At 45.9% G+C, this 26669-nt stretch overlaps 2 protein-coding genes across 2 annotated transcripts in view; one reads left to right on the forward strand and one right to left on the reverse strand.

The window, feature by feature from the left end:
* pvalb7 (parvalbumin 7) overlaps positions 1–15438 on the reverse strand; it is a 30832-nt gene extending 15394 nt beyond the window's left edge. The window contains exon 1 of the mRNA XM_072670943.1: positions 15167–15438. The gene's annotated coding sequence lies outside the window, so the exon portion shown is untranslated. The remainder of the gene's footprint in view (positions 1–15166) is intronic.
* On the forward strand, positions 698–24781 carry ncf4 (neutrophil cytosolic factor 4). The gene is made up of 10 exons (XM_072670942.1): positions 698–808; positions 1096–1180; positions 2111–2264; positions 4239–4309; positions 5686–5813; positions 6805–6853; positions 15294–15392; positions 19567–19742; positions 21338–21403; positions 24175–24781. The coding sequence occupies exons 1-10, from the start codon at positions 777–779 to the stop codon at positions 24377–24379; spliced, it is 1065 nt and encodes a 354-aa protein (XP_072527043.1). The 5' UTR covers positions 698–776; the 3' UTR covers positions 24380–24781.
* Positions 24782–26669: the final 1888 nt, after the last annotated feature.

Consider the following 26669-nt stretch of genomic DNA (forward strand, 5'->3'; position numbering starts at 1 on the left):
TTCCATTCACCACCACTGTAAAGAAATCTGAGTTGGCAAATTTCTTTGTAATGAACCACTTAACACCAAATCAATGAACGACTGTGTTAATAATATTATAACGACAGAATTATGCAGATGTTAAAAAGAAAAGGTGGACTTCCACTTTAAGGATACATTTTTTTTTTTTATAAAAAAAAGAAGTAAAATTATTGAGCATAAATTGTAATAATAATAATAATATGTATTGTTATGTAACTATTAAATTAATAGTGTTGATTATTATTATTAATAATAATAATTAATAAATAAATAATTAAATTATTACGATAAGGAGCAAACGTCAAAACACGTCGAATTTTATAGGAAGTCGGATAAACAGCCTAAAAACTCCAAAAACGCCTCTAAAGCTCTAAAAATAAAGAAAAACGCAATTTCACCCTTTAAATACTTTAAATTAGTGCTAGCTGGCTAATATGCTAACGTGCACCTCACTGTTATCATAGGTTTCCCCGCCCGTATTCCGTCAAGCTCAGCTGTCCTGCGCTAGGATTGGCTCTTACTGTTCGTGTGGTTGAACTTCCCGCCAATCATAGCGCAAGCTGAGGGACGCTGCGTGCACGGTCAGCCAATCCGAGCACGGGGGCGGGCTTTGTCGCAATACGGGCGGGTAAAAAAAAAACAAATAACGTAACTTTCGCTTCCCTAAAGCTCCTAATCTGTCAAAACGCCCCGGAGCCTTTCTTCTCCCCTTCTGTTGCTCGTCTGACAGGGTCATAGACGTCCTGGAATTCGCCATGTCTCTCCCAAAACAGCTGAGAGAGGAGAGGTGAGGAGAAACAGCAGCACAATACAACTTTACTCTAGCTTTTAGCTTTAGCTACGTAAAGTGCGTAAAACACGCGAGCCGCACCGGCGCTTACGCTTCTGTGGCGTTTCGTGAATAAAGCCGTGAATTAACAGTGAAAACAGTCGATTTTAGGTCTTTAAACCCAAAGTTTGTCGTTTATGTGTTCGGATAATCCACAAGACCGGTGTCTGCAGCCAGTCTGGTGCGTTTTGACCAGTTTTGACCCTCTTCCAGACCTTCTAACCCTCTTCTTTGGTTCCCCTCAGCGATTTCGAGCAGCTGCCGGACAACGTCCCTGTCAGCGCCACCATCGCAGACATCGAGGAGAAGAGGGGCTTCATCGTTTACTACGTGAGTAGACCCCCCGGGGTGACCCCTCATCTACACTCACTGCCCACCATGCCAAATAATGCCAGGCGTGGGCTGGAGGGGTATACAGCCCCCTAGAGTTGAGATGGTGGCGGTGATCATCTCCAGTTCTTGTCTCAGAATGCAATCAAATCCTCACAGCAATGTTCAGAGCTCTAAAATCTAGCAGAAAGCCTTCGTCCCTGGACAGTATGAACAGCTACTCCGACTATATACCCTGGATTTTCTGGAGAACCGGTTCATTGAACAGGTGTCCAAATACTTGTGACCAAATGAACCAAGATTCCGCTGGAGGCGAACCTCAGACCAATGATTTCAGGAGGACCAGAGATCTGATGAGCCTGAAAACGCTGGTGTCTACACTGAATTCATCTACACTCACTGCCCACCATGCCAAATAATGCCAGGCGTGGGCTAGAGGGGTATACAGCCCCCTAGAGTTGAGCTGTGGAGCTAACTGTTATAATCTCTGGATTGATGGATGATGGTGCTCCATCCAGTACTGGTGTATGGGGGGAGATGGGGATGATGAGGTGGGGTGGTGGTGGTGGTGGTGATCATCTCCAGTTCTTGTCTCAGAATGCAATCAAATCCTCACAGCAATGCTCAGAGCTCTAAAATCTAGCAGAAAGCCTTCGTCCCTGGACAGTATAAACAGCTACTCCGACTATATACCCTGGATTTTCTGGAGAACCGGTTCATTGAACAGGTGTCCAAATACTTGTGACCAAATGAACCAAGATTCCGCTTGAAATAAACCTCAGACCAATGATTTCAGGAGGACCAGAGATCTGATGAGCTTGAAAACGCTAGTGTCCCAATACTTTTGTCCTTTTAGTGTGGTGGTTTTCTTGCTGGATTATGATGGCTTTTACAGCTCGCTCTCTCTCTCTCTCTCTCTTTCTCCGGTAGAGCTTTGTGATTGAGGTGAAGACCAAGGGAGGCAGTAAGTACCTGATCTACCGCAGATATCGCCAGTTCTTCTCTCTGCACCAGAGCCTGGAGCAGAAGTTCTCCCCGGAAACCCAGCCAGGACCCTATGCCTGCATACTGCCCACTCTGCCTGGTGGGTGGCTCTTCTGCAGCCCTTCTGTGTTTGTGTGGGGGGTTTTGTGCTGGGGGTTGGGGGTTAAGGGGGGGTCCTTCAACAAGCCAATTCCAAAACCCCAAAACTGTTACATCACAGTCTTGACGTTTACATAAACCCCGCCCACTTGAGAAAGCCTTAGGGTGTTTTTTTTTTACACTCGTCCCGAACAGGTAAGTCCACACCCAGGACTGATTCTGGGCTTGTTTGGGGGAGGGGCTTAAGAATTCCACTCGAACCACGGGCCGAGTTACCATCCTAAATATATAGATCCGAGCCCGAACCACATGCCCCGTCGTTTCATCGTAAACCGTATACGTAATACGTAACCTTCATATCCCATAGAGTCATATTAGTGTAAAATCCTGTAGTATGACTCTACCGCCTCAGCACACATGCTTCTCCACCTTCAGGTCAAGCCTCTGGAGCTCTCAGCTTGTCCAGAAAGGCATGTGTACAGGGGGCACTGAAAACCTGATTTGTATTTACAGCAGCGGAGTAAAAGTAGTAAAACTATACTCCCCACCTGTAGAGGGAGCCCAGGAGCAAAAAAAAAAACCCCAAAAAACAATCAATTCTCACTTAATTCTGCCTTAACATACACGACATGGACAAAAGTATTGGGACACCTGCTCATTTTCACCGTTTCTTCTGATCACACACCCCATCAACGCAACAGCAACAGCGGTTTGAGTTTACGTAATTTCGATTAGGTCAGGCGGTTGCAAGCGAAGCCGATGTTACGTCAGAAGCAACGGTTCTCTCCGAAACAGGTGGACAGAGAAGAAGGTCTTGTCAGTGTTTTTCCTGTTCCGCACTCTGCTGCCTGACCGGATAATCGAATCTGTCCGGCTGCAGTGGTCGTTTGTAGGGCGCTGGCCGAGCTCTCTGATGCACTGCGAGCCGTCTGACTTCAGTTCCTCTTCTGTCTGCCAGCGTCCACTTCACCTTCCCTCACCGTCCCTCACTGTACATCACTGTCCCTGTACTGTCCCTTACTGTCACTTCGCTGAACTCACAGTACCCAACAGGAACCGCAACTGGCAGGCCGAGCTTTGGTGCCTGAAAAATTCAGGAGCTCAGCTCTTCTCCTGAGGGTTCTGAGGTCAAACCGTAGCTTCGGGAGTCTGCTGCTGTTGATTTTTTAGTCTCCACCCACTTGCTAGCACCTACACCGCAACACTAGCAACACACTAGCACTCAAGCTACCCGCCCAAAAGAGAGAAAGCCAGGCTAGGCCAGGCCAGGCCAGTTGTGCAGTCTTGGACTCCTGGACACGGATGGCACGGATGGGGCACTCCAGGTAGGACTGGCCACTCCCTCAATCCAGCACCCACTGGGAGTGCACTGGGAGCGCCTGTGGCCCCTGTTTAGCAGCCTGACTGTATGAGTCCCGCTAACTAGCTCGCGGATTAGCCTCGGCCGAAAAAAAACACATGATCAGAACCGGGGCGGATTAGCGGCTTAATTGGTGGGCGAAGATTGTTTGATCTGAGCGAAGTAATGTTGAAACAAGATAATGGCTCTGCCTCTGTCCTACTCTCTCTCTCTCTCTCTCTCACTCTGTATCTATATCTCTCTCGCCCTCGGGTGTTAAATATAGAACCCTGGAGCTTAATTAGGATTATAGGCCGAGTCCATTAGCAAAGAAGGAACCAGAGAGAGAGACTGATGGAGAAGGAGGGCGAAGACGGCAGGCTCGTTAACGCCACCGGCCCGATCTGATTCCGATCTGATTCCTAACGACTCCAACGGGTTTTAAATAAATGACAAATCGTGCAGTGATTTCCTGCAGCGCGCCGGCGTCTCCGGCTCGGGCCGTAATTAGAGGAATCGCAGATCTTCGGGGAGCCTCGGGCCGGGCTTTGATTGTTTTCTTAGCTTCATAAAGGAGTGAATCGCTGGCTGCAGATTACAGCGCTCACCTCGCCGCTCTTCTTCTTCGTCCCGCAGGGAAAGTGTTCATGGGCAACAAGCAGGAAATAGCAGAGACCCGGATCCCCGAACTCAACACCTACATGAAGGTGAGTGCCCTCACACCGCCTCGCTTCCTCCAGCTCACTGACCAGTCCACTGACTAATCAGACCTCTCTACTACTGTCCGGGGAAGAAGGACCTTTCTCGCCTAGATTTCGGAGGAGTATCGGATCGGTACGTCCCTAGTCTGATCCTGAGTTATGAGGCCTAGAAAACCGGCGATGCAAGGAATCGGGTTCAGAGAATTAAAAAATGTCTGATTATCTGAAACCGGCTCCAGCTAATTTAGCTAGTATCGGTACCGATTTTCAATTATCCAATCATAGTATCGGATCGGTGCACCCCTAGTCTGATTCTGAGTTATGAAGCCTAGAATACCGGCGGTGCAAAGAATCGGGTTCAATGAATAAAAGACGGCCTAATTATCCTAGCTAATTTTGTCAGTATCAGGACCGATGTCCAATTATCCGATTATAGTATCGGATCGGTGCACCCCTTAGTCTGATCTTGAGTTATGAAGCCTAGAATACCGGCGATGCAGGAATCGGGTTTAGGGAATAAAAGATGGCCTAACTATCCGATACCTGCTCCAGCTAATTTTGTCAGTATCAGGACCGATGTCCAATTATCCGAAACCCGCTTCTGCTATTTTAGCTAGTATCGGGACGGTATTCAATTATCCGATCCTAGTATCGGATCGATGCGCCTCTAGTCTGATCCTGAGTTATGAAGCCCAGAATACTGGCAGTGCAGGAATCGGGTTCAGGGAATAAAAGACGGCCTAATTATCCTAGCTAATTTTGTCAGTATCGGGACCAATATCCAATTATCCGATCCTAGTATCGGATCGGTGCACCCCTAATTTGGACGTGGTGCAGCTGTGAAGAATCCGGCTTTTTAGAAGGACTTTTTCATGACTGCTGGTGCTAAGCTTGACCGGATTAAGACCGGATTAAGACCTTTCTATATCATTTCTACACTTCCAGTCAACTCTGTATTAATTATCGATTAATAACAGTTATTCATTTTGGACTTTTAGCTAGCCGCTAGGTGCTACGCTGCGAGCTATGTGCACTTTCGGGCCCCGTGTGACTGAAGCGTGTCTCTATCTGCCTGCTTTCGGTGGCTTTGGCTGCTGTTGCATCTAACAACCGAAAAACCCCACAGTTCCTCTTTCTGGAGCGAGCTTCTCCTTTCCGTCACGTCCTCCCTCTCTCTCTCTCTCTCTCTCTCTCTCTCTCTCTCTCCCACTCGCCCGCTCACAGCGTCGGAGTGTTCATTCAGCGAGCTGTCCATCACGTCAGGGTGGAGACAGGCTGTGCAGCTGTACTGTGATCTGACTCTATCTGCAGTCGCTGCACCCAACCCCCACCTCTCTCTCTCTCTCTCTCTCTTCCTCTCTCTCTCTCTCTCTCTCTATTAGAAGTTGCTGTGCTTGCCGACCTGGGTCCTGCTGGATGATTTGATCCGGATGTTCTTCTACCAAACGGAATCGGACAGCCAGCAGGTGCCCAAAGCCCTCCGGCGCCTCCGGCCCCCCACGCGCAGAGTGTAGGACCCTTTCTCCTTACCCTCACCTCCACCTCCAGTACTGATGTAGAACCGGTTGAAAAGAACAAGGTCCACAGTTTCCAAACGCAACCCGGGGGGCAGCGTGGTCCCAGGTTCTAGATTTAAGACATAGATATTTATAAGGAGAAAGAGGGAGAGAGGGAGGGGGGCAGGGCTGACCTGTCGTTTGGGACCGTTTTAGCCTCATTACAGCCCCCCGCTGCAGAGGCAGTGGGCAGTGTGTGTAGGTCACAGCGTTAAACACTCTGTAGGAGAGAGACAGACGGGTTTACATAATCAAGCCCCCACACGTCCACCGCCCTCCCACCATCAGCCTGCATTCTCTGTCTCTCTGTCTGTCTCTCTCTCTGTCTGTCTATCTGTCTCTCTATGTCTCTCTCTCTCTGTCTGTCTGTCTCTGTCTGCCTCTGTCTCTCTCTCTCTCTCTATCTGTCTCTCTGTCTCTCTCTATCTGTCTGTCTGTCTCTATCTGTCTCTATGTCTCTCTCTCTCTGTCTGTCTTTCTCTGTCTCTCTTTATCTGTCTCTATCTGTCTCTCTTTCTGTCTCTCTCTCTCTGTCTGTCTCTCTCTCTCTGTCTCTCTATCTGTCTCTCTGTCTGTCTCTGTCTCTCTATCTGTCTCTCTCTCTGTCTGTCTCTGTCTCTCTATCTGTCTCTCTCTCTGTCTGTCTCTCTATCTCTATCTGTCTCTCTCTCTATCTGTCTCTTTCTCTATCTGTCTCTCTCTCTGTCTGTCTTTCTCTCTCTCTCTCTCTCTCTCTCTCTAGTGCTTGTATGAAATTAGTTTATGAAATATCTTACATTTTTACAAATGAGCAGGAAAAACCCTCTGAACTTCCAGTGGAAGTCAGTGTGTGTGTGTGAGAGAGTGTATGTGTGTGTGTGTGTGTGTGTGTGTGTGTGTGTGTGTGAGCTGCAGTGAAACAGTGTGTGATTTCTCTGTTTTTGGCTCTTTCTCTCTTCCCTCCAGCAAAACGGAGAAGCCCAAAACGGACCTTCTCTCGTCCCCCAGAGCGGAGGTACAGTAATTGTTTCCTTGGTAACCCTTTCTCTACGAGCCCACACACATACACACATACACACACACACACACACACACACACACTCTTACACACACACACACACATGCAAGCGCTGCCAAAACACTTGCAGAACAGCTCCAACATGTGGTCGGAGGGTTACGACACACAAACCTACACTTTTGTGGAAGTAAGTGCAGCCGTAGCGCTAAAGTAGCACAGTCACGCTCCCCCTCTCACACACACACACACACACACACACACACACACACACTCTCACGAAGCGGTGTGATTTTCAGCTCCAGCGTTCTTCTGAAGGGTTAGAACACAGAAACCTACACTTAACTTTGTGGAAATAGAAGTGGAGTACAGTAGCGTTTCCACACACACACACACACACACACACACTCTAACACACACACACACACACACACACACACACACTAACACACACACTCAAGGAGGTGATGGTGCAGCCTACAGGAGGAATGATGACTTACTAGTCAGCTGTGTAAACTGGATTGCGTATGATTTACGGGAAGCTGTGTGTGTGTGTGTGTGTGTGTGTGTGTGTGTGTGTTAGGACTTCACAACATACTGGGACAGACTCTTATTTGGACAGTGTAGCTGTCCTCTTTGGGTCCTCTTGTTGTCCAGTCGGCAAGGAGTGCAGCTAAAGAGGCACACACAAAGACTGGCGTTAGCTTTTAGCCTCTCCAGAGTTGTCCCCTCACCAGATAACAGCATCAGTTAGCCTTCAGATGTGTCCCCTCACCAGATAACAGCATCAGTTAGCCTTCAGATGTGTCCCCTCACCAGATAACAGCATCAGTTAGCCTTCAGATGTGTCCCCTCACCAGATAACAGCATCAGTTAGCCTTCAGATGTGTCCCCTCACCAGATAACAGCATCAGTTAGCCTTCAGGGGTGTCCCCTCACCAGATAACAGCATCAGTTAGCCTTCAGATGTGTCCCCTCACCAGATAACAGCATCAGTTAGCCTTCAGAGGTGTCCCCTCACCAGATAACAGCATCAGTTAGCCTTCAGAGGTGTCCCCTCGCCAGATAACAGCATCAGTTAGCCTTCAGAGGTGTCCCCTCGCCAGATAACGGCATCAGTTAGCCTTCAGAGGTGTCCCCTCGCCAGATAACGGCATCAGTTAGCCTTCAGAGGTGTCCCCTCACCAGATAACAGCATCAGTTAGCCTTCAGAGTTGTCCCCTCACCAGATAACAGCATCAGTTAGCCTTCAGATGTGTCCCCTCACCAGATAACAGCATCAGTTAGCCTTCAGATGTGTCCCCTCACCAGATAACAGCATCAGTTAGCCTTCAGATGTGTCCCCTCACCAGATAACAGCATCAGTTAGCCTTCAGAGGTGTCCCCTCACCAGATAACAGCATCAGTTAGCCTTCAGATGTGTCCCCTCACCAGATAACAGCATCAGTTAGCCTTCAGAGGTGTCCCCTCACCAGATAACAGCATCAGTTAGCCTTCAGGGGTGTGCCCTCACCAGATAACAGCATCAGTTAGCCTTCAGATGTGTCCCCTCACCAGATAACAGCATCAGTTAGCCTTCAGAGGTGTCCCCTCACCAGATAACAGCATCAGTTAGCCTTCAGATGTGTCCCCTCACCAGATAACAGCATCCCCCTGTCACTACCCACAGTCCATTTCAGTCCAGCTTGATGGTGTCGCGTGGGGGGGGTGGGGGGGTGGGGACAACACTGGCCTTTCCTAATGGTGGACTAGGGTTCGATTCCCTGGCCAGGCAAGCTTACCGCACTACACCAGTAGGGGGCCTCGATAAGGAAAGAGGTTATGGGCGTGTTTCCGCATGGACTGCTGTTTAAATACAAGGCAATACAAGGCAGCCAATCAGAAGAGAGCTCATTTAAATAAGGCACAAAGAGAGGTCGGAAAACGGTTGCATAGAAGTGAGTCGCTGTATTGATCTGGTCCGATCCGTGGAAATAGGGGAAATAGGGGAAATAGGGGTTTCGGTAGGAAGATTGTTGGCAAGGTGTGTGTGTGTGTGTGTGTGTGTGTGTGTGCATGAAAGAGAGAGAGAGAGAGAGAGAGAGATACACACACAATACGGAGAGTTCATGGCTCTGCTAATAGCATTCATTTGTACATACTGACCTTGACATACTAAAATACGACACACACACGGACACAGATGTAGCCTGTGGGCTTAGGACAGCGGTAGGGTGGATGTGGTGTGTGTGTGTGTGTGTGTGTGTGTGATTGAGATAAAGGGGCTGTTGTAGAGGATGAATGAATGAGAGCTGAGGACATTAGTCTTTCTGAGAGGGAACAGGACAGCGTGATTCAATACGCTCATTTACACCATATCAAACACATTACCTTATCTGTGTGTGTGTGTGTGTGTGTGTGTGTGTGTGTGCAGTGGCCATTTTATCAGAAACACTTAGCATACAGCATAGTGCACTTTTCAGGACCACCATAGTACCACCACTACAGTATATCCGCATTACCCATCACTGTCCCCACTCAGTACCACCATCTACATACAAAAAAAACACATTACCCATCATCGTCCTTGTCCCATAACCGTATTACCCGTCACTGTCCTCACCCCATTACTCTATAAAACCCATCCCGTCCTCACCCCATAACCACATTACCCGTCACTGTCCTCACCCCATAACACCTATAAAACCCATCTCCGTCCTCACCCCATAACCACATTACCCGTCACTGTCCTCACCCCATAACTCTATAAAACCCATCCCGTCCTCACCCCATAACCACATTACCCGTCACTGTCCTCACCCCATAACACCTATAAAACCCATCTCCGTCCTCACCCCATAACCACATTACCCATCTCCGTCCTCACCCCATAACACCTATAAAACCCATCTCCGTCCTCACCCCATAACCACATTACCCGTCACTGTCCTCACCCCATAACCACATTACCCGTCACTGTCCTCACCCCATAACACCTATAAAACCCATCTCCGTCCTCACCCCATAACCACATTACCCATCTCCGTCCTCACCCCATAACACCTATAAAACCCATCTCCTTCCTCACCCCATAATTGCATTACCCATCACCGTCCTCACCCCATAACCGCATTACCCATCTCCGTCCTCACCCCATAACCGCATTACCCATCTCCGTCCTCACCCCATAACCGCATTACCCATCTCCGTCCTCACCCCATAACCGCATTACCCATCTCCGTCCTCACCCCATAACCGTATTACCCATCTCCGTCCTCACCCCATAACCGTATTACCCATCACCGTCCTCACCCCATAACCGCATTACCCATCTCCGTCCTCACCCCATAACCGCATTACCCATCTCCGTCCTCACCCCATAACCGCATTACCCATCTCCGTCCTCACCCCATAACCGCATTACCCATCTCCGTCCTCACCCCATAACCGCATTACCCGTCATCACCACCCCATAACCGCATTACCCATCTCCGTCCCATGTATTAAAAATATAGCTCTTCATAATCACCTAGGACATCATGTTCTGGGCCTCAGTCTCAGGTCAGTGATAGCGTACTGTAAGCGCTCGTGGGACATGCCATACCCAGAGAGAGTGAGCGAGGGAGAGAGAGGGACCGAGATGGAGAGAAGCATTACCCTCCTGGGGATGCGTGGTTATTGGACCTGCCACAGTCGCACAGATGAAAGTGCCCTTGCCCTCTTTCAGAAAGACCCATTAGAGATAGATTAGATGCTCTTTAGATCAGGTCTAAATCCCATTACACGCTGTTATCCTGTCCTCTGCACAGTGTCCTCCTTACTAGGGCTGGTTCCTTGTCCAGGGACGAAGGCTTTCTACTAGATTTTGGAGGAGCTTTGCTAAGATTTGATTGCCTTCAGCCTTAGGTAGATCCACCCAGGCCAATGGGTACAACTTGAAGGAGCCGAATGCACTGATTAGAAGGGGTGTCCACAAACTTTTCCGTCTCATCTCAGAGGACCTAGGCAGCTTTGCAGAGAGCTGACAGCCAGGGCTGGGTTTCCCGAAAGCCTCTCAGCACATCACTGTCCACTCTATCAGATAATGTTTATGTAGACGACATTTGAGCACAGCCTTGAGCTGTTTGGACGGGGGCCTTCGGGCTACCTCAGCATGCAGTCCCAACATGGCGGTGTGCTTTTGGTGGACCGTTTCCACAACGGCAGCCGCATATCATACTGATATGAATCTGACCCGACCTGGCTGAGGGGCAAAGCTATCCCGTTGACCGTACAGAAATATAAAAATCCATGAAGCACTCAAAGCCTAAGCTGGGATTAAACTGTTTGGGCCATTTGCTTCTTGGTTCTTAGCTTTACAAGACCCTGAGATGCACTGGTGCCCTGTCCAGGGGGTATTCCTGCCTTGCGTCCCTTGATTCCAGGTAGGCTCTGGACCGACTGCAACCGGACAACCTGACCGTAAAGAAGCCCTCGAGAAGATGAATGGATGGATGGACAGCTTCACGTTGAAAGAATTCCCGGTAGCTGCTAAACCAACGGTGGTTGTTAAGTAGTGCTCAATCTCCAACAGACAAGGGTGTTAGAACCCCCTAACCTCCCAAGTGACTCCAGACCTGGCTTGGCTAAATTGTCTTTGATGTCTGGACTTTTGCTTCTACAGTTTTGCCCTGAAGCTACGAGGCGACCCGGTTAATGGGTTGGAATCAAGGCTCGCTCCGGCTCCTTGATAGGAAGGAAGACCTGCAGCCACGCCGGCCCTTTCTGGGTACGACTAGCGCCCCCTGGTTTACGTGATCGCTGCGATACTTCTGGGCTCCAAAAAGAAAATCACGCCAGTCGCCCGCTTTTCAGACTTTTTCGGACGGATGCGTCCGTCTCTTATCTCTCAGTGGGCCGAACGCTTCCTCTGGTAAGTAGTGCGTGAAATGTGGGAGTTGCGCTCGCTGCATTTCAATGAGTTGTCTGACACCAGCGGCAGTCGAGCTCCTGAGGGCAGCTGGCTTGTTTCGACACGGTTTGAAACGCGGCAAAGTCAGTTTAGCCACGCCGGTTTCAGCGATTTCGGGAGGGTCACGTATCACATAGCGTGGAAATGACACTCCGTCTACAGTACTGGCCCAGAAAACAAGCCCACGTGGGGCCTGCCTGTATAACTGCCTGGGTAACTGGGAACTGGAAAGGTTTGTCCAAGGGTTCCATGTTGGACGTGGCCTCATTTTGGAGCGAGGCCATAGAAGAACCAGTTTGTAACGGAGAAGCTTCACTTGAGGTCAAAACGTCAGGCAGGTCTTGTTGGGTGTTCCTGGTATGCAGTGGTCAGTACCTACCAGAAATGCTTCACGGAAGGACAACCGGTGGACCAGCCCCAGGGTCATGGCGACCCACAGCAGGACACCTTCAGACAACTTCTCCATCCAGACCTCTGACCTTTGGCTCATTACTTTAAGATACTACTCCAGAATTTGGTCGCCACTTGGTCCCGGAGTCATAAGGATTGTAATTACACATTAATAAGCTTCCCTCCGTGGGGATCCGAGCGGAGGCTTTATTATTTTAGCATCCCCCCCCCCCGGAGCAAACCGGTCCTCTAGTTATATCACCCCCTGTTCTCCTGGGACGCCCCGAACCGAAAGTGTGTCGCTCGTTTAACCGAAGAGACCTATCTTCTTCCTCCCCGGGGGGCTAGCATGTGCTAAACGAGTTCGTTTAGCAGGTCGCCGACTCCGTAATTGGAATCAGGGGCTTTTTATAAAAAGCCTCTAAAGTTAGGCTTGTTCTCTCTAGTCTCTGTCCAGAACAAGCCGGTCCTGAAACCAACCAGCAGCAGAAGCCTGGGCTCCCTCCAGCCGTTTAAAGAAAGCTTTGCTCATTAGCATTACATGTATTGAACTGGGGAGGAACTTGACCACTTAACACCAATCAGCCGCAGCGCTAAACCCACCCACTGACCGCTGAAGCGAATAAGACTGATGACCTGGTTCCGGTGGCTCCTGCCAGTGGGGTGGGATCTACATAGTAGGCAGCAAATGAACAGTCTTGAAGTTCTTGAAGGTGAAGTAGGCAAATTGGGTAGCCGGCATGCTCGGAGGACTCAGGGTCAGATCTGTGAACCCCCCGAACGCCTCCGCCGGTGTGGCGGCGATGTCTTCAGGGTGGAGGGGGGCTGGTGAGGAGGACGAGGACGAGGGTGGTGTGAAAGGGGCTTTTTTCAGGCTGCAGAGAAAGGCTAATGCATCTGCGTCCTGCAGAGTGGGCCGGTGTATTGTGGGCTTTCACCTTAATGAACGCAGCGCAAGCTTTTAACAACACCGTCCCTGAGACTCGGCACACACGCTGCCCACGGGCCTCAACACACACACACACACACACACACACACACACTCCAGTATAATTGCCAAGACATAATTAGCTGATGGCATCTAACAGCGTCTCACCTACTCACTCCTACTCCAGCAAAACAAAGCCACAAAACACTTCTTTACTGTAGCACCGCAACACACACACTCACACACACACTCACACACACACACACACACACACACACTCACACACACACACACACTCACACACACACTCTTACACACTCTCTTCACTAACACTGTGCTTTTCGCTTTTCCTCCTGTGCTGTGCTGACAGATCTGTCTGTGCCTAAAACCCTTTATTATATTCATCCACTCACTTTAACTCACTCACACACTGACTCACTCACTCATCGACTCACTGACTCACTCCCTCACTGACCAACTCATTCACTCATTGCCTGACTCACTCACTGACTCACTCACTCATCGACTCACTGACTCACTCCCTCACTGACCAACTCATTCACTCATTGCCTGACTCACTCATTCACTCACTGACTCACTCACTCACTCACTAACTGACTCACTCATTCACTCACTCATTGACTCACTGACTCACTCACTCACTGACCAACTAATTCACTCATTGCCTGACTCACTCATTCACTCACTCACTCACTCACTGACTCACTCATTTACTTACTGACTCACTCACTCATCGACTCACTGACTCACTCCCTCACTGACCAACTCACTCATTCACTCATTGCCTGACTTACTCATTCACTCATTGCCTGACTCACTCATTCACTCACTGACTCACTCATTCACTTACTGCTTGACTCACTCACTCACTGACTCACTCATTCATTCACTTACTGCCTGACTCACTCATTCACTCACTGACTCAATCATTCACTTACTGCCTGACTCACTCACTCACTCACTGACTCACTCATTCACTTACTGCTTGACTCACTCACTCACTGACTCACTCATTCACTTACTGCCTGACTCACTCATTCACTTACTGCTTGACTCACTCACTCACTCACTGACTCACTCACTCACTCACTGACTCACTCATTCACTCACTGACTCACTCATACATTAGTCCTCTTCAGTATGTATAGTGTGTGTGTGTGTGTGTTATTATCCTACACATTAAGCAGTGTTTTAGTGAACATTGGAGGGCATGGGCACACACACACACACACACACACAAATCTTCCATATTACACACACATCGCTATCTGATCCAGCTATTAGTCTCTCTCTCTCTCTCTCTCTCTCCTCTCCTTTATTCTCTGCTGGACTTTTTAATTTTTTCTTGGCTCTGGAGCAACACAGAGGTACTATTTTTATAAACACACACACACACACACACACACACACACAGTACAGTTAAATGCAGGAGATAACTCAAGACAAAGAGCTAGATTTAATACACCGTATGGACAAAAGTATTGGGACACCTGCCCGTCAAGGGTATTAGACAGAAGTCGATCCTGCTTTTGTTGGAGTAACAGTCTCCTATTGTCCAGAGAAGAAGGTTCTCTACTGGTCCTGGATGGAGCTCCACCATCCATCATTCCACAGAGCACAGCTCAGTGCTCATGGTGCTGATAGTGGGTTCATCAGGTCCCTCAGGTCCTATTCTATCGGCAGTACTTCTCTACAGGGACTAGACAAGCCGTGTGTATGTGTGCATTTGCACATCCGTGTCAGCAATGGGTGCAACTTATCTCAAAGTAGCTGAATGCATCCATTAGAAGGGGTGTCCACAAACTTTTGGACAGGTAGCGTACAAAGGATGAATAGTACTGTAGTACTGTAGTACTGTAAATGCAAACCCCTTCTGTCATTTTCTCTCTCGCAGTCTCGCTCACACTCTCGCTCGCCCTCTCGCTCGCTCTCTTTTTCTCACACTTTTTGCCTCCCCCTTTTTTTTACTCACTCACTCCCTCACTCCCTCACTCCCTCTCTCACTCCCTCATCAGAAAGTTACAGTAAGACCACAGTGTCCTACCTTGTGCGTTTTCACACTCTTGACGCGTGCCGTTCACTCTTTGTCTCTGCCCGTGTGTGTGTGTGTGTGTGTGTGTGTGTGTGTGTGCGTATGTGTGTATGTGTGCGTGTGTGTGTGTGTGTTGTAGGCGGTGTTTGACTTCAGCGGGAGCGGGAAACTGGAGCTGAGTCTGAAGGCTGGAGACGTGATCTTCCTCCTGCGGAGAGTAAACGCAGACTGGCTGGAGGTGAGCTGAAGGAGAGAGAGAGGGAGCGGGAGTGATGGAGAGAGAGAGAGAGAGAGAGAGAGAGAGAGGAAGGGGAAGAATGTAAGAGAGAGAGGGAGAGAGAGAGAGAGAGGGAGGGAGGGAGGTTTGTAGGAGGGCGGGATGGGAGTGTGTAAAGTGTGTAAACGCTTCATAGCACACTGATCTGAGCCTGAGCGCCCGGCTGCACAGGTTTGGGAATGTTGGCGATAAACCTGACGGATTCCGGTGATATTTAATAAAGTATTTATGATGTCATAATAAACCGATACTTCAAATGAATTCAATTAATCCATTTTACATTCATTAACCAAACTCTTACCTGACACAATCACAACAGCAAAGGTAAAAAGTCCAGATTCATAAACGTATTATTATTATTATTATTATTATTAATATTAATATTATCGCTGTACATCGCTACAATCGACTGGATCAGCGCACCTGTGTTTAACTATCAGACTTACGGGACGATACCATGACTGTATTAAGGTACTCAGCATTGGGGTACTCAAGGGAGGTCAGATTGGACCAGTATCGGACGGTACTCAGCGTCGGACCCAATTGATGTTGGCTGATAATCTGCATTAAGGTACTCAGCTCAGATCAGACTGGACCAGTATCAGACGGTACTCGGCGTCGGACCCGATTGATGTTGGCTGATACTCTGCATTAAGGTACTCAGCTCAGATCGGATTGGACCAGTATCAGACGGTACTCTGCGCCGGACCCGATTGATGTTGGCTGATACTCTGTATTAAGGTACTCAGCTTAGATCGGACTGGACCAGTATCAGACGGTACTCGGCGTCGGACCCGATTGATGTTGGCTGATACTCTGCATTAAGGTACTCAGCTCAGATCGGATTGGACCAGTATCAGACGGTACTCGGCGTCGGACCCGATTGATGTTGGCTGATACTCTGCATTAAGGTACTCAGCTCAGATCAGACTGGACCAGTATCAGACGGTACTCGGCGTCTGACCCAATTGATGTTGGCTGATAATCTGCATTAAGGTACTCAGCTCAGATCAGACTGGACCAGTATCAGACGGTACTCGGCGTCAGACCCGATTGATGTTGGCTGATACTCTGCATTAAGGTACTCAGCTCAGATCGGATTGGACCAGTATCAGACGGTACTCGGCGTCGGACCCGATTGATGTTGGCTGATACTCTGCATTAAGGTACTCAGCTCAGATCGGATTGGACCAGTATCAGACGGTACTCGGCGTCGGACCCGATTGATGTTGGCTGATACTCTGTATTAAGGTACTCAGCATTGTGGTACTCTGAGGAGATCGGACTGGACGAGTATCAGACCCGATTCATATTACCTGATAATCTGCATTAAGGAACTCAGCTCAGATCGGACTGAATTGGTATTGGCTGATGGTCAGCATTAAGGTACTCGAATCTGATTAGACTGGATCTGTATTGGCCAACACTCTGCATTAAGGTATTTAGATCAGACTAGTGGGTTATCAGCTGATACTCAGCATGAAGGTGCTTGGACCTGATTGGACTAAATTGGTATTGGCCGACACTTTACATTAGGGTTTATTCAGATCAGACTAGTGGGTTATCAGCTGATACTCAGCATGAAGGTATTCGGACCAGATTGGACTGAATCGTATCGGCCAACACTCTACTCCACTGTATTGAGGTACTCAGGTCAGATCAGACTGGATCGGTATCAGACAATACTCAGAGTAAGATTGGACTGGATCAGTATCGGCCGATCCTTAGTATTGAGGTACTCGGATGAGATCAGACTGGATCTGTATTGGCCAATACTCTGCATTAAGGTACTCGGAATCGGATTGGATCGGACAGGACCGGATCGGTGTCAGCCGATACTTGGCTTTAATGTATTCGGATCAGATCTGGACATCCCTAATATCAGTATGTATTGCATCTGTAGAATGGGTTGGGCAGCCGTTGGAACTGTGTTTGGGTATTAGTGCCGAGGTGGACGGGCGGCGGACGAGCGAGAGAGAAAGGGAGGAGAGGGCGAGTGTGCAGGTGTTTGATGTGGGAGTGTGCAGAGGAGTGCAGCGTCTGAAGTGGGCCTATCTACTACACTCACTCTCTGATGCTCGTCGCCGTGGGAGATCCACTTATAGGCATTTATTTTTTATTTAAGCAGCAGCTTGAAGAGAGTGGGAGCGAGAGACTTAGCTATAGAGGAGGAGAGAGAGAGCCGGAGTAAATGTTATCCATGGTAAATACAGAGGAATGAGGGCACTTTAAAACTCTGATATACTGCCTCAGAACTGCCCTAATGCCCCCTAAACCCTCCCCTAACACTGCCTCAAAACTGCCCTAATGCCCCCTAAACCCTCCCCTAATACTGACTCAAAACTGCCCTAATACCCCCTAAACCCTCCCCTAACACTGCCTCAAAACTGCCCTAATGCCCCTAAACCCTCCCCTAACACTGCCTCAGAACTGCCCTAATACCCCTAAACCCTCCCCTAACACTGCCTCAAAACTGCCCTAATACCCCTAAACCCTCCCCTAACACTGCCTCAAAACTGCCCTAATGCCCCCTAAACCCTCCCCTAATACTGACTCAAAACTGCCCTAATGCCCCCTAAACCCTCCCCTAACACTGCCTCACAACTGCCCTAATACCCCTAAACCCTCCCCTAACACTGCCTCAAAACTGCCCTAATACCCCCTAAACCCTCCCCTAATACTGACTCAAAACTGCCCTAATACCCCCTAAACCCTCCCCTAATACTGACTCAAAACTGCCCTAATACCCCCTAAACCCTCCCCTAACACTGCCTCAAAACTGCCCTAATGCCCCCTAAACCCTCCCCTAACACTGCCTCACAACTGCCCTAATACCCCTAAACCCTCCCCTAACACTGCCTCAAAACTGCCCTAATACCCCCTAAACCCTCCCCTAATACTGACTCAAAACTGCCCTAATACCCCCTAAACCCTCCCCTAATACTGACTCAAAACTGCCCTAATACCCCCTAAACCCTCCCCTAACACTGCCTCAAAACTGCCCTAATGCCCCTAAACCCTCCCCTAATACTGACTCAAAACTGCCCTAATACCCTCACTAATATCTCCCCAGAACCTCACTAATATTTTCTCAAAACCTCACTAATATCTCCCCAAAACCTCCACTAATACTGATATCTCCCCAAAACCTCACTAATATCTCCCCAAACCTCCACTAATATCTCCCTAAAACCTCACTAATATCTCCCCAAACCTCCACTAATATCTCCCTAAAACCTCACTAATATCTCCTCAAAACCTCACTAGTATCTCCTCAAAACCTCCACTAATACTCATATCTCCCCAAAACCTCACTAATATCTCCCCAAAACCTCCACTAATATCTCCCCCAAACCTCCACTAATACTCATATCTCCCCAAAACCTCCACTAATATCTCCCCAAAACCTCCACTAACATCTCCCCAAAACCTCCACTAATACTCATATCTCCCCCAAACCTCCACTAATATCTCCCCAAAACCTCCACTAATATCTCCCTAAAACCTCACTAATATCTCCCCAAAACCTTCACTAATATCTCCCCAAAACCTCACTAATATCTCCCCAAAACCTCCACTAATATCTCCCTAAAACCTCACTAATATCTCCCCCAAACCTCCACTAATATCTCCCCCAAACCTCCACTAACATCTCCCCAAAACCTCCACTAATACTCATATCTCCCCCAAACCTCCACTAATATCTCCCCCAAACCTCCACTAATATCTCCCCCAAACCTCCACTAATGTCTCCTCAAAACCTCCACTAATATCTCCCCCAAACCTCCACTAATATCTCCCCCAAACCTCCACTAATGTCTCCTCAAAACCTCCACTAATACTCATATCTCCCCCAAACCTCCACTAATATCTCCCCCAAACCTCCACTAATATCTCCCCAAAACCTCACTAATATCTCCCCAAAACAGTGGGTAACACCAGCTGTGTCAAAAGAGAGACGTCGCAGGTTAGAGGTGTGTGGGGGTGCAGTAGGCCTTGTTCAGCAGCAGGTGGCAGTGTGGTGCAGTGGCGAAGTACTTACTCAGTACATGCTGAATATTGTCTGTGATTTGTTTGTGGCTTAATGTGTTTGTTGTTCTCTCTCTCTCTCTCTCTCTCTCTCTCTCTCTCTCAGGGTACTGTTAAGGATCGGATTGGGATTTTCCCCGAGTCGTTTGTGAAGATTATTAAACCCCTTCCTGAGAGTGACTCGGATGAAGAAGGCAGAGGATCCAAGAGTAAAGAAGGAGCTCAGAGCTCCTACAGCTGCCTGCACTGTTATCTGCTGGAGCCGAGCGGCGTAGACACCAGGTCTGAAAGACAAGCAAAGCAGGATTATGATCCTATAATCCTAATCTCAACATATCCACCCTGTTTTATTAACTGATTAAGCAGCATGTCGTTACTGTAGTGGGTTCCTCATTTCAGTGTATTTATCTCATCAACAAATACTTAAGGATCAGGTATCGGTATCTGATATCAGCATACTTTTAAGAATCAAGTATTGGTGCCTGGTACCGGCACATCCTTAATAATCAAGTATCAAACCTGGTATCAACAAATACTTTAAAGAAATCTAGTATTGTATTTGGTATCAACAAATACTTTAAAGAAATCTAGTATTGTATTTGGTATCAACAAATACTTTAAAGAAATCTAGTATTGTATTTGGTATCAACAAATACTTTAAAGAAATCTAGTATTGTATTTGGTATCAGCAAATACTTAAAAATCAATTATTGACACTATCCATGAAGTCTAATATTGTAATATTTAAAAATCTACTATCGTATCTGGTATCAGCAAATACCTTAAAATCAATTATTGCAAATATCTAAAAATCTAGTATGGCACATACCTATAAATCAAGGTAAAGTTCCTGGTGTCGAAATATAATTAAGATATAAAATACTTAAAAATCTAGTATTGTATTTGGTACCGACAAATACTTAAAACTCAAATATCGGCACATACCTAAAAGTCTAGTATAGTATCTGGTATCAGCAAATACTTAAAAATGTAGTATCATATCTGGAATCGGCACATATTTTAAAATCTAGTATTGTATCTGGTATCAGCAAATACATTAAAATCTAATATTATATTTGGTATCAGCAAATTCTTAAAAATCTATTATTGGCAAATAACTAAAAATCTAGAATTAGTTCCTGGTGTCAAAATATACTTAAGAATCAAGTCAAAACAAAATACTGACACATACCTAAAAATCTAGTATTGTATCTGGTATCAGCAAATACTTACAAAAATACTTCAGTATAAATATAAGATATATATATATATATATATATATAGTATAATCAAGTATTAGTAAAATCAAGTATTAGTTCCTGGTGTCGAAATATAATTAAGAATTAAGTATCGATATCTAGTAACGATATATACTTAAAAATCTAGTATCGTATCTGGTATCAGCAAACACTCAAAAAATCAATTATTGGCACATACCTTAAAATCTAGAATTAGTTCCTGTTGTCAAAATATACTTAAGAATCAAGTGTTGGTATCTGGTCAAAACTAAATACTGGCAAATACCTAAAACTCTAGTATTGTATCTGGTATCGGCAAATACCTAAAAATCGATTATTGCGAATACCTCAAAATCAAGTATTAGTTCCTGGTGTCGAAATATAATTAAAAATTAAGTATCGGTATCTGGTATCGATATATATTCGGTATCAGCAAATACTAAAAAAAATCTACCTAAAAATCAATTGTTGTATCTAGTATCGAAATATACCTGAGAATCAAGTATCATTTATGTATATATGTATATATATATCGTATATAAGTATCGGCACATGGTATCGGCACTACGATTGGGGGGGGTCTTTTATTATGAAGTTTTACCACAGTACGAAGTATCTGATGGTGTGTCTGTTTTGCAGGGATGTGTGTGTTGAAGAAGACCTCTCTATCCAGCCATCATATTCTGATCTTCTGGCACGCATGAGGTAGAACACAACACACACACTCATACACACACAAACCTCACTTAAGTCTGGTCATTCTGCACTTTTCACCTTTCCACACTCTCTCTCTCTCGCGCTCTCTCTCATTTATTTTCTCATTTCGCCGGCCTTCATTTCGTTTTCAGTTGCTCATTACTCTATTATACCAATTTGTCATCTGCTCATTTATTTCCCCGGCTTTGTAATCATCCTTATTATTGCCCCCCCCACACCCCCCTGCGGCGCCGAGCGCAGAGGAGCTTAATGGGAAGCGGGAGGGGAGTGGGGGGCTTCTCTTCAGCGTTCAGGTCTGGCAGTTTGCTTTACGAGGAGAGAAAGATTACTAACTATGAAAAGGTCAAGCAGACAAGCCGTCTAAAGAGGAAGTTTGGAACCCCTGTGGCTAAGCTGCATATGTTCTTCTGTAGAAAACACACAAAACACAAACACACACACACACACACACACACACACACACACACACACACATTTCTTGGAAATTAACCCAAAGCTTTTGTTTGACCACGAGTACAATTTCCAAGAATACCCTGATTTAGAAAGAAAAGCTCTACTGATGCTGCTTCAGTTGGTGCCGCAGTAGTAAAGTGGAATCCCCCAAATCCTGGTCTGTGCATTTGAAGGTCAGCAGTGAAGGATGACTGGGCCGCGTTGTGATTAGGGCTGGACGACATTAACCTAAACCCTAAATATAACCCATTACCCTAAATATATACCCGAAATGTGACCCTAAACCCAACCCTGAAAAAAATGTCAGCTGAGCATCAGCACGGCATCTACAGTGGACCGTCCAGGTTGCGTGATGCCCTTTTGGATGATTTGTTAGGGTTTAAAGGGAGAGTTAAGGAGTTGTTGTGAACCAACTTTGTATAACTGTCTGTTAGTTGTTCGCTAAATTAGCTTCGTACCTTCAGTGAGGATGTGAGAGATATTCAGACAAGATTATATACTGAGGTCATAAGGTAATATACTGAGGTCATAAAATAATATATTGAGGTCACAGGATAAGATATTGAGGTCATAAGATTATATATTGAGGTCATAAGATTATATACTGAGGTCATAAGATTATATACTGTGGTCATAAGATTATATATTGAGGTCATAAGATTATATATTGAGGTCATAAGATTATATATTGAGATCATAAGATTATATATTGAGGTCGTAAGATTATATACTGAGGTCGTAAGATTATATACTGAGGTCGTAAGATTATATATTGAGGTCGTAAGATTATATACTGAGGTCGTAAGATTATATATTGAGATCGTAAGATTATATATTGAGGTCATAAGATTATATACTGAGGTCATAGGGTAATATATTGAGGTCATAAGATTATATATTGAGGTCATAAGATTAAATATTGAGGTCATAAGATTATATACTGTGGTCATAAGATTATATATTGAGGTCATAAGATTAAATATTGAGGTCATAAGATTATATACTGAGGTCATAAGATTATATATTGGGATCCTAGCATAATATATTGAGGTCATAAGATTATATACTGAGGTCGTAAGATTAAATATTGAGGTCATAAGATTATATATTGAGATCATAAGATTATATATTGAGGTCGTAAGATTATATACTGAGGTCGTAAGATTATATATTGAGATCGTAAGATTATATATTGAGGTCATAAGATTATATACTGAGGTCGTAAGATTATATATTGAGATCGTAAGATTATATATTGAGGTCATAAGATTATATACTGAGGTCGTAAGATTAAATATTGAGGTCATAAGATTATATACTGAGGTCGTAAGATTAAATATTGAGGTCATAAGATTATATATTGAGATCATAAGATTATATATTGAGGTCGTAGGATTATATACTGAGGTCGTAAGATTATATATTGAGGTTGTAAGATTATATACTGAGGTCATAGGGTAATATATTGAGGTCATAAGATTATATATTGAGGTTGTAAGATTATATACTGAGGTCACAGGATAATATATTGAGGTCACAGGATAATATATTGAGGTCATAGGGTAATATATTGAGGTCATAAGATTATATATTAAGGTCATAGGATAATATATTGAGGTCATAAGATTATATTTTGAGGTCGTAAGATTATATATTGAGGTCATAAGATTATATATTGAGGTCATAGGGTAATATATTGAGGTCATACGATTATATATTGAGGTCCTAGGATAATATATTGGGGTCATAAGATTATATATTGAGGTCATAAGATTATATATTGAGGTCACAGGGTAATATATTGAGGTCACAGGATAATATATTGAGGTCATAAGATTATATATTGAGGTCATAAGATTATATATTGAGGTCCTAGGATAATATATTGGGGTCATAAGATTATATATTGAGGTCATAAGATTATATATTGAGGTCCTAGGATAATATATTGAGGTCATAAGATTATATATTGAGGTCATAAGATTATATATTGAGGTCATAGGGTAATATATTGAGGTCATAAGATTATATATTGAGGTCATAAGATTATATATTGAGGTCATAAGATTATATATTGAGGTCCTAGGATAATATATTGGGGTCATAAGATTATATATTGAGGTTACATGTGCTGAGGCTGAGATAATATGAGATAATAAATAAAGACCAGAAGGTAATATATAAATAAATATATAGGCCAGAAGATAATAAATATATTGAGCCCACAAGAGAAAATCTAATCTTGTCTCTTCTGTAATATTTATATATTTTTGTATTTATGTATGTTCTCTCTCTCTGTCTGGTAGGGATGTTTTCCAGGTAGAGGACATCGCTCTGAACTACCGAGACAATGAAGGAGATCTGGTGCGGATCTTGGACGACGAGGACGTTGCTCTGATGGTCAGGGAGGGCAAGAGCGGGTCGACGGTCAAGAGACCTGTCAATCAGTTTCCATGGGAACTGCACGTCACCTATTCCAGTGATCTGTCCGTGTACAACACAGAGTACTGAAGACTGTGTGTGTGTGTGTGTGTGTGTGTGTGTGTGTGTGTGTGTGCTGAGGGACTTTTGGAGGTTCTTCAGTTTAAAACTGTGGAGGGTTAAAAGCAGTGTGTGTGTGTGTGTGTGTGTGTGTGTGGTGTTTTTTAAGCTGTCTGTTTGTTTGTGTATGTTAACCGCCAGTGCCCACCATGCCCACTTCCCTCTTTCGATTCCTTTCTGCAGAATATTTGCCCTCTGCAGAACTGCTGTCCATCAGCGCTTTGTTTTCTTAGAGACAGAGCATGTATACAAACACACACACACACACACACACACACACACACTGACACCCAGCACACACACACTCCACTGCACGTGCTGTGCCAGTTAAAGTTCAGTAAACTGTCTTCAGTAAAAAGTTTTTTATGACGGCTCGTTTAGTAACTTCTTAAGTTATTTTTGTATCAATTCTAATTAATAATCAAATTTTTAAATATGAATTATTATAATAAAAAAATCCTCCCAATTTTTGGTGCTGCCAGTTAACCCACCCGTTCATAGCTCCCCCCAGCGCAAGCAGTGTCCCCAAAATGCAGAGGGTGAGGGCACTTAGCGCTCGTCTCCTATGATACATGTAAAGCCAGGCTCCGCCTCTTTTCCAACTACCACAATGCAACGTGGCATCGCCAGGCAAAGCGTCGGGTCTGCAGCTCCACCGTTAACGCCAGCCAACAGACGTCTGTGCTGGCCAACCTCGCCCAAGAACGCCATGCAGCCACCCGAAGAGAGAGCGGCCAGTCGTGCTATCCCCGGCTCCGGCTGCTGATGGCAAAGCGGCACGACACGGCTCGGCCCGAAGCGGCAGCGCATCAGCCCGCGGTGCCAACCGGGCCTGCCTCACACCTCTCTCCGGATAACTTCCAGCTAGCAGGCTAACAGGCTAACAGGCTCCTCCAACAGAAAGTCCGAGCAGAAGTACATTTATAGAAATTCTGTAATATTCAACAATACGTCTGATATTTGTTTGGACAAAAGTATTGGGACACCTGCTCGTTCATTGTTTTCTTCAGATGTTGATCCTGCTCTCGTTGGAGTAACTGTCTCTGCTGTCCAGGGAAGAAGGGCGAGGCTTTCTGCTAGCTTTTGGAGAAGCATTGCTGTGAGGATTTGATTGCATTCGACAAGCAATAGCTTTATGTACAACACAGTTAAGCACTTTTTTCATGTGTATCATTTATGGTTTTAATTAGTGTTAATTAAAAAAAAGTTTTTATTGTCTTCTTTTCTGCTTGATTATAATAACAATATAAATCATAATAAATCTGCATATTATAATAAATGTGTAAAGGTGGCTATGTGAGTAACTTTCCTGTTGCTAATAAATGACTGGTACACTTACAGGAGGCAGCCAAGGGGAGCATCGGGTCTATCAGAAAAGTGTCGGAAGGGAGGGTCCCCCTGCAGTCCCTCGTACTCCTAGGACCAGGCTCGAGAAAATTCTTGATTTTAATATGCAGGGTCGCTATGGAAACCAGAAAGACTTCCATCCGCACGCATCCTTAATTTCCTGACTTGCATAGTGCACTACTTAGGGAGCAGAGTGTAATTTGAGACTAAACCTCTGTGGTGTTTTTGGGGTACTCTCATCCCATACGGGGCCAGCATGCTTTGGAAATACGTGTGGGCGTGGCCTATGCCATTTTCAGCATGCCCCAGGGGGTTGCCAGATTTGCTATTATCCTTGAGCCAACATGCTCAAGTGGGGCTAGGTAGGTTCCAGGAGGGCTCCATGAGGACATGGGCTCTGAGTGGGTTTCTACATCTGTTGTTTCCAGGATCCAATCGGGCTCCGTCGTTACAGCCCATCCCAATCCCACATGGATCCCATCTAGGCCCCAATATGCCCATATTTAACCCCTCCTGGTCCCATTACGATGACCCTGGAGGGCGTCCATATGTGGGGCATGGAACCCTTGTACCAAACGTTCTGGTTCCAAGTTGGGCTACTGCCCATACAGGCCCCACATGGACATGTTAGCTGGGATGATTAGCTGACACTCCGTCTCGGAGTGTGGGTGGAGCTTCTGAGGCCCAAACCGCACACCGCCTTGCTGCTGATGAGTGTGTAGTAATAGTACGGCAGGATTTCCAGCATGTTCGTCGGTACGCTCAGTATAGTAGCGTGTGGTTTCCTGACAGCGTTTACAGATTTACAGGTTTGGTGTGGAAATAGTGCGGTGAGTGGACCACGTTATTGCGACATCGCAACTTGCTGGAGGGACCAAAAAAAGAGTGGCACACAGTGTTTGAAATCTGAATT

Source organism: Salminus brasiliensis, chromosome 25, assembly GCF_030463535.1.
Source record: "Salminus brasiliensis chromosome 25, fSalBra1.hap2, whole genome shotgun sequence".
Taxonomy (NCBI): Eukaryota; Metazoa; Chordata; class Actinopteri; order Characiformes; family Bryconidae; genus Salminus; species Salminus brasiliensis.